This window comes from Seriola dumerili, unplaced genomic scaffold (genome assembly GCF_002260705.1).
Source record: "Seriola dumerili isolate Sdu_G_001 unplaced genomic scaffold, Sdu_1.0 BDQW01000155.1, whole genome shotgun sequence".
Lineage (NCBI taxonomy): Eukaryota > Metazoa > Chordata > Actinopteri > Carangiformes > Carangidae > Seriola > Seriola dumerili.
This window is the reverse complement of record NW_019174410.1, coordinates 1,803,177-1,812,398: the sequence shown is the minus strand read 5'-3', so window position 1 is coordinate 1,812,398 and position 9,222 is coordinate 1,803,177. Positions and strand designations below refer to the sequence as shown.

Here is a 9,222-nt window from a genome sequence, read left to right as displayed (position 1 = left end):
TAAATTTATATTTTCACCAATTTGTTTTACACGTGTAGAATTATAGATTACCGCCTTTAAACTGTGGATATTTGGCTTCTTCCTGTGGGCCAGCATAAACTCCAATAATACCGCGTGGCACTTGGAGACACACAAAAAAAAAAAAAAAAAAAAAAGGTTGGATCGAGGAGGAGCCTGCGGGTCGGATTTCCAGAGGAGTGAGACCTCCGACCCGCTGACGAACATCCTCTCCGCGCTCAGGCTGCGCGCGTTCGCTGCTCCGCAAACACAACGGCAGCGCGCGACCACCGGCAGTGGCCCCATCCACATGATGTATAAATCCGGCGCCGAGCTGAGGGGAGGGAAGTCCAAGTTATGCCTCTCTTACTATCTCAGCATCCTTCCCAGCAGCAAGTAGGGGGAGAAAAAAAAAGGAAAAAAAAAAAAGGAGAAGCCAAACAAGCAAAAGTTTTCCTCCGACTCGCGAAAAAGAGGAGTCGACATGGATGAAAACGAGCAGTTTGTGTGACTGAACGTAAAAAGGACTGACGAAAACAAACTCCACACGGTAAAAAGAATGATAACATAGCTAGCACTTTGTTCGCTTCTCTTTTTCTTTTTTTTTTTCTTTTTCTTTTTTTTTTTTTTGTATGAGAGAAACACGAAAACCTAAACAACTGAGGGGAAGTTTTAAGGCAAGAGAAGACTGGCTATGGCGCGGGAGGGCGAAGACGCCGGGATGGCCAAAGCTTCAAAAGTCAAAAGGCAGAGAAAGAAGAAGACCAAGGAGAACAAAACCAGGATTGTCCACGCAAACATACTGTATGACTACGCCAAAGGGGAGGAAAACCCAAACCGACACTATGCAAACAACAAGATTAAGACGACCAAGTACACTCTGCTGTCTTTCCTGCCAAAGAATCTTTTTGAGCAGTTTCATAGGTTTGCCAATGTTTACTTTGTTTTCATCGCTTTGCTGAATTTTGTCCCAGTTGTCAATGCTTTTCAACCGGAACTGGCTCTGGCCCCTGTAGTTTTTATTCTGTCTGTCACTGCCATCAAAGACCTATGGGAGGACTACAGGAGGCACAGGTCGGATAAAGAAATCAATCACATGGACTGTCTGGTCTACAGCAGGTAAGTTGGGCCTCAAAAGCCAAAAAAAAAAAAAAGCCAGCGGTGTCCAGCTGTTGCTCTAACCTTGTGTGTGTGTGTGTGTGTGTGTGTGTGTGTGTTTTCACTTTTCCAGCAGCACAGTACAAACTGTCTAAGCTAATGAGGGCAGATTGTTCCTGACTGGGGGAGGAAAAAAAAAAACAAACAAAACAAAATACATTTTCTTTACTTTCCTGTCCAGACCGTGCAAACTGGCCTTCATGCATGAACCCAGCTGTCAGTCAGATGGCATCAGGGCTAAACCTGGCTAACACAAGAGGCACACACACACACACACACACACACACACACCTCCCAAACACTTCACGCCCGTCTGTCAGAGAAAGTGTTTTTCTGATAATACGGATGTTGAGTCAACATGCAACCTGACAACCTGTTTCTCCCCTGAGCTTCCTCTACTACTGTCCCCTCCTCTGAGTCCGTGTGTGCAGTGTATTTTGCTAATGAAAAGCGGCACTGTCGTCCATGTACAGAGCATAATTCAAGGTAATCAAAAGGCTCAGTGTTTAGCAGCTCCACAGTTTTAGCTAAGTCTTGACCCGAGTTGTTCTATCAAGGTTGGACATAATTTAATTTTCTTCTGCTGTGGCAATATTGTGCAAAAAAAACAAACAAAAACATCTCCCTTCTCAACCTGACAACAGCTGACTTGACTAAACCTTCACGGCAGCCTCATGTCATTTTTTTCCTCAAGGTTGAATACGAAGTCGCTCACACTGTGTTTAAGCTGAAGAACCTGTAGCTGCAGGTGAACCCACACCTAGATAAATTTCATCTGCACACAGGCGTTTTTCATGTGTGGCAAAGCGGAGGAAATTCCACTTTTATCAAAAATGGTAATATTTAACAGTCTGAAGAATGGACACGGCCGTGGTTTACTACAGGAGCTTCCTCCCAAAATGTACATCTTGGAGTAACTACAAAGACATAGACATACTCCCTGAAACCACACACTAATAAGTGCAGTTCCCTGGAATGTAAATAGTTTGCTCTTAATCTGTTTTTTTTTTAACAGAGGAGTAACAACATCCGCTGATGCTGTCCAGAAGCTGTCTGGACTCCAGGTCACTGAACGCCCAGTTCGACCACAGCAGTTTGTTTTGCTGTTGTCTATCTGAGCTGGTATATTCTCTCATAGCTGGATAATTAATTAGTGACGAGTGGGGGCCAGTTATTCTGTGGTCATGCATGAAGAGTAAAAGATAAATTTCACATTTAATCAACACTGAAGGACAGACTTTTGACTGCCACCAGACTGCAGAAATAATGAATTTTCACCAGGCTGACTGTCCTTGTTTTACTCTTTCTGTTTGTTGTAGAGAATAATACACAAAGTTGCTTTTATAACATAAATCTATACAGAATAAAGAAGATATAATAACAACAGGATAGCTGTGAATTTCCTCCATTCAGGACTTAAACAGTAAAGTGTTAGCAATAGCTGTGACCTTTTTAAACAAAGATCAGCAGTAAGAAGATGGCTCAGGGGTATTTCCAACAGACATAGTATTCATAGAAACCCTTTCTTGGTATCAACACCACTTTATTGGCGTTACAGTTACAGTGGGTTTGTGTACATTTAATAAGGTGTGAAGTCAAATATAACACAAACCATGTGCTCATTACATTCACGCATATAAAAAGTGAGTGTATCCGTATGGGAGTCAACATGCTGACGTTAATATGTTTCTTTAACAGTTTTAATTTTCGGGTTTTGTCTCTATTATATAAAACGTGTTCTCTCTTCTCTTGAAGTTCCCTCCAGTCTAAAGGTCTGTGTCCATGTGTAGTGTGATTATAGATCAGGTCTAGCTTCTATATTAATACTGTGAAAGTATCAAAGCCTCAGTCCACAGAGAAATGCACACAGCCTGTATTCAGAAACTGAGCCTTAAAACCAATCAGGACTTCTGGAACTTTGTGATGTCACAACAAAGCAGTTACCAAGCCCCGCCCACCTGGACCCACCATCCAAACCTTTACAGGATTTGGTTTCTCTGAGTGTTTTTACCTGAAATCTGCTATATTTTTATTGGATCACTCAGAAAACAGTCAGCCAATCAGAAGAGAGGCTCAGAGCCTCCTCTCTTCTGATTGGCTCACCGACCTGTTGTTACTAGAGCTGCAGAGAGAAGCCTGAGAGAGGAGATGTAAAACTACACTGAGGTGGTTTTTATATCTTCTGATGGATCAACACTTCAAATAAAACACCAGAAAAGTGTAAAATATGGGACCTTTAATTTTCAATTTGCTGATTATGTTCTACATTTAAAAACTGAAAAAGTAAGAGAAGTAAATAAATAGTAAAAAAAAAAAAAAAAAAAGTAAATAGAGTGTTCACAATAAAGTTAGACAAGAGAAATTAGCAAATCCTCACATTAGAGAAGCTGGAAGCATAAAAATCATAATAGTTGCCTGAAGATTCGTCTAAAGAAAAACTTGAAATGTCATAAAACAGTGAAAATGTCTGTGACAGTCGTCCACGGCCACAGGTCCACAGGTTATTCATTCGACCACTTGTCCAAAACTCATCATCGACATTCAGTTTCCTGTCAATTATGACAAAGAAAAGCAAGAAATCATCACATTGGAGCAGCTGGAACTGGAGAATGTTTGGCGCTTTAAATAACTTCAACGACTAATGACTTATAAAGATAATTACCGATATATTCTCAGCCGATAAATTAATCTTTGTAGCTCTACACTGCTTGCAAACCAACATCCCAGATAAGTTTGTTCCAGCATGAATTCATTTATTTACAAACCTGCGTCGCTTATTTAACACGTCTGTGCTCCAGCTATTATTTGCTCTCAGATTATTGATCTATTTTCAGGCAGTGAAAAAATAGAACATGTTACCAACAGTTCTGTAAATCAGTTTTTAATATCTAATGTTCTCTATTTGTTCTGCATTGTTCCTTTCACCGTCTGTTTGTGCGCAAAAGACGTCAGACTTTCACGCTGCCACCATGTGTGCTGCAGCGACAAGTGAAAGGAACACAGTGTTTTTATATACTCGGATGTGAGTCATTAAGTGAGTGTTTTTCCTTGCATTTCTGTGCTGTTGTTTATAGCTTGGAGTTATGCATTATTTAGCATATTTGCTACCAGGAATGTCACAATGGTCAGAAGTGAACCCTGGCTGAACATTAGCACAGTTTCACAGAGTCACTATCCATCCATGAGGGTTTTTGCACATCACGGGAAACATCATGCACAATAACAACGTACTCACACAACAACAAACTCATTAGTGGTAAGAAGAATCAGTCGGACTAAAAATCAGACTTAGTTTGTTTTTGTTTTTTTCCTTGTGAGAAAGACAACGTTGTGTCGTAAGGGGCGGGACGCTTCCTCTTCGGTTGGGGAATCGCGTTTGTTTAAATGTTCATAGTCCTCTGAGGATGCAGTGTCGTGTTCATGCTAAGCTACATCTTGTGTGTTTTGATGGACATATGGAGGAAGAGGTTGAGAGGCTAAGAGGAATTTGGGAGCTGGTGGCAACAGCTTTAGCATCAACACGCAGGCTGTCCTCTGTCATGTGCGACATATTCGCCCCCCTCCCCTGGTTCAGATTTATGGAAGTGGAGCTGAAGTCTCTGTTTATAGAACCACCAATTATAGAAAACAATAGCTCCGCATATTTCATCCAACCGTTTGCCCTCTCATTGTTCTGGGCAGAGCGGAGAGACGCTATGTGGAGAAGTACTGGAAGGAGGTGCGAGTGGGAGACTTCATCAGGCTGCGATGCAACGAGATTCTCCCCGCCGACGTCCTGCTGCTGAGCTCCAGTGACCCGGACCGCCTGTGCCACATCGAGACCGCCACACTGGACGGAGAGACCAACCTCAAGCAGAGGCAGGTCGTCCGCAGCTTCTTTGACCTGGTGAGACCGATGCTCAGCACTTCTTGTTTCCGTGTTGTTGTACCCGGTGTGTCACGCACACACACACACACACACACACACACACACACACACACTGGGTCTGTGTTAGACGCCTTGTTGGAAGCAAAGGTTCACTGTTCTTGAAACTTTGAAGGTTTCATGTGTTTGCTGCTGGTTGGTTTATTTTGGTTTGTTGGAAAGTTTTTCTGGGCAGGTTATGAATTTAGAAAAAGTTATGATATAGTTTTAGCTCGCAGCCTTCAGCCAATCAGAAACGAGAATTTATCCACTGGAAGGTGCTAAAAGATCAGTTTGAGTTTTATTAGTTTATTTTGAAATTCAAATTTTGAAGTTGTGTCGGTACCTGTTGTTGCTCTTTACCAGAACTCCATGTTTGTTTTTCCACTTGCAGTAATTCATTATGAGCGAGCAGTGAAATAAGTTGATGGTTAATCAGTAAGTTGACCAACAGAACAATAATCATCGCAGGTTTGATGATCAGTCATGGAAAAACCTGGAAAGGTCGAGGAATTTGAAAATTGCATCTGGGAAAAACATGAAGTCACAAAAGGTTTTTGGCAAAAATTTAAGGGAAAATATTTCAATAACTATGTTAAATAGCTTTTTTTTAAAGACGCCTCTGAGCTTTTCATTCTGTAAGTGCCCCGAGAAAAACAAGCACCTCAGGTCATCTACGTAACAACACACACACACACACACACGGTAAATCTTTTCAGCATTGTTGCCATTTATTTGACAGATATACTCAGCCAGACTACATCAGTTTATCTGCTGCAATACATCATGTGTTAATGAAAGTTGAGAATGCTAATAAGAGGTGTGTACGTTTGGATTATTGATAAGGTGATTAAATGTGACTAACACCTGTGTATGTTCAACAGGGAACCATCAGTTTTTTTTAGTTTTTCATTCACGTCTTGACTCAGAAACGAGAATTCAGCTGTTTGTTTTCTGTCTGCAGGATTGTGAGTTCGACCCCTTGAAGTACAACAGCGTAATTGAATGTGAAAAGCCCAACAACGACCTGAACAGATTCCGAGGCTACATGTGAGTGTGTCCCTGTTTGGTCTGTGTGTGGTCGCCGCGCCGCCCACCACGTGGCGGCCCGGCAGCTCCGTAAACTGTCACCTCAACCAAAAGATGCTCGGCTCTCTGATTTGTGTTTCATTTTCATTTCACTGTAAACGAATGCAGTGTCATTCTGAGTAACGCTGAGCTTTGAAATGGAAATCATGCGAAAGTGCGGTTTTGTTGACAAGCCAGGAGTTTCCCACTTATAATTATGACTTAAACAGTTTTTCCAAGTCAAGATTAGAATTTGCCTTCTGGGGATGCGGTCGCAGGGTTTTTATCCATTTGACCGCGCACGTTGTGAAGACGTATGTGCTTCTTTTATAACCAGAGAGCCGTGAACCATCGGCTGATGACCGAAGCTGTAGCTGCAACGATATTCCTATCACTCAGCCGGTTTCCTGTGTTACACCTAACTTCCTTTTTGTCTGTGTTTGCAGTAGAAAATGCTCAAAGTTGCAAGATGTTTAGGATGTTTAGGATGTTTGTACGTGATTGTTGAAAGGAGGAAGGCGATATGTGCTTGAGGTCGGACGGCTGACGGCGTGCTGAGCAGTACTGATGCGCCTGATGGAGGTTTCGAAGGAAGTTGCATTATGGGAAATGCAGTATCCAGGGTCTTTTTTAGCTCAATCAGTACAAAAAAAAAGTCATCAGTCAGCACTGTCAGGTCTATGGCAGATAGATTTTCATGTGTGCAGTGTGTTGGTCTTTAATGTAATTTGTGCATTCGTTACTTTCCACATTTTCACTTCGTTGTTTATTGTTTTACATTAAAAAAAAATAATAATAATAAAAATTTAATATCGAGTATTCAAAGTCTCCACTGGTTGCCTGGAAACCTCACTGTCACAATTAGACTCCAGGAAGTTGGTTTGGTCCAGGCAAGAAAGTTGAGCATATAACCCCCAATAAAAACCCCAGTGTGTCCTCTCTACTCTTCGGTTCCTGTACGGACTAAACAAACAAGATATCAAGTCTTAATCAGTGAACTGAAGAGTTGCAGGACGAGAATGGAGAGATGGAGCTTTATTTGCGTTATTTTTCTTGACCTGAATCCAAGCCCGGTGCGTGTTGTCCGCTGTGTGTCCGGCCTGAGACGCGTTGGAGGCAGAGAAGATGAGAAACATCCTCCGGGTTGACAGTAAACCGGCGGGCTCACATGATTATGACATGTATGCTTTTGCTCAGAAGGAGACCAGATGCTGCAGGTATTCAGTTGCCAGGCTACAGCGGAGCACGGGGCACGGCAGCGGAAGAGCTGGGGGGGGGGGAGGCTTGTCTCAGCAGTGTTTTATTACATTACGGCCAGTGGCACGGAGTCTAATCTCACTACCTTTCTGGGAGAGAAAGCACTCTGCGTCTCAAAGTGTTATCAATTCTCAAACAGTGTGTGAGCTATGAACTAGGACGTGTGTGTGTGTGTGTGTGTGTGTGTGTGTGTGTGTGCGCTCAGAGCTCAGGGACATTGCTATCAATCCATAAGGGTGGTGACGTGTCAGGCGGCGCGCTGTCAGAGGCCAAAGGATGAACATTCCTGTTAGTAAACATGCTGACAGTTGCGTGACTTTCAAAGAAGCTACAACAGAGACGATTAAACGCTGCTCCCAGCAAGAAGGTTGTTTAACTAAGACGGTTGTAATCCTTGATTTAGTAATGGGATTAAGGCTGACAACAAAAGCTCTGCTCTCCCTTACAACAAGCACATTTGCCCCTCGTTTAATACAGCTCAACATACATCTTACTTTTAGTTAAAAAGCTTCTTCTAACAGGGGTGTGAACTGCTTTGGTGGGCCGGCTGACAGCTGGATTCAGTATTTCTATGACACCGAGGTTCTCGACGAGCCTGACGAGCTTTAAACTAAAGAGTCTGGAGTGAGATCTGAGGGTCAGCGATGAAGCAGTGAATTGCCTGATTGAGTCTAAGCCCGAGGGGTTTCTGTGGAGCGGCAGCACGGTCAGTGCTTCTGTATCAGAGGGATTTTGTGCTGAGATAAGGGCTCTTGCTGAGGGAAGACCATGATGCTTCGGAGCGTGATCGATCGAGGTGCTCAGCAGGATAAACTGATGTTGTCTTCGGGGCTCTGGTATAGAGAGAGATACTCTATTTCTCCTTAAGCAGTATTTTTCACGCGTGTGTTTAAAGACATTACCATGGTCATTTAACCTTTTGTTTGATACAACTTTGGACCAGTACTTACAGTCGTTTCTCTGCCCTGACAGAATCCATCGAAGCGGCAGAAGAGATGCACTTTACAAAGAGAACCTGCTGCTGCGAGGCTGCACCATCCGCAACACGGAGGAGGCTGTGGGAATAGTCATTTACGCAGGTTAGCCCCCAAAAATAATGACGCCGTCAGCTGTCACGCTCCGTATTTGACCTCTGACCGGCTGCTGCTAACACGCCGCGTGTCTCCGCAGGTCACGAGACCAAAGCCATGCTGAACAACAACGGCCCGCGCTACAAGCGCAGTAAACTGGAGAGACAGATGAATGTAGACGTGTTCTGGTGTGTCATCATCCTGCTGGTCATGTGCCTGTTTGCTGCTGTGGGTGTGTAGCTGTTTAAGAGTTCTGTTAACACCTGGTCCTGTTTAGAAATGTCAAATTAAAACCGTCGTTTATTTGGAAAAGAACATCTTGTATTGGATGAAGTTTTCTGTGCTTTTATTTATATCTTCTCATTCCAGTGTTTGTATGAGTTGACCTTGTAGTGCTGCTTGTTCCAGGTCATGGGCTGTGGATGTTTCAGTACAGAGATAAGAGGCCTGTGTTTGACGTTCTCAGTCCAGAGGGGACGGACTTATCCCCCATCATGTCGGCCATTTATCTCTTCCTCACCATGATCATCGTCTTTCAGGTAGGAGACAGAGAAACAAAGGCACAGATAAAGATATAAACAAGACGTACAACATCAGCCAAGTTTGAAATGTTTAAAGCCTCTGTACACAAGCATTGCTATAAATCAAAGTATTGGCATTTGCTATTTCAGCGCCCTAAGACGTGCGTGACCTCTAGATCTTTGTCTTCACATTTAGTCTGGAAAAGCAGCGAGGAAGCACGTGTTTCACGCTGACAAATAATCTTTG

General features: G+C 43.0%; 1 protein-coding gene across 1 annotated transcript in view; it reads left to right on the top strand.

Moving 5' to 3' along the window:
* The first annotated feature begins 691 nt into the window (after positions 1-691).
* The window catches only part of atp10a (ATPase phospholipid transporting 10A (putative)), a 32,733-nt gene continuing 24,202 nt past the window's right edge, over positions 692-9,222 (top strand). The window contains exons 1-6 of the mRNA XM_022751406.1: positions 692-1,116; positions 4,837-5,041; positions 6,024-6,109; positions 8,357-8,463; positions 8,555-8,686; positions 8,863-8,993. Coding sequence (XP_022607127.1) covers positions 692-1,116; positions 4,837-5,041; positions 6,024-6,109; positions 8,357-8,463; positions 8,555-8,686; positions 8,863-8,993 — 1,086 coding nt within the window. The remainder of the gene's footprint in view (positions 1,117-4,836; positions 5,042-6,023; positions 6,110-8,356; positions 8,464-8,554; positions 8,687-8,862; positions 8,994-9,222) is intronic.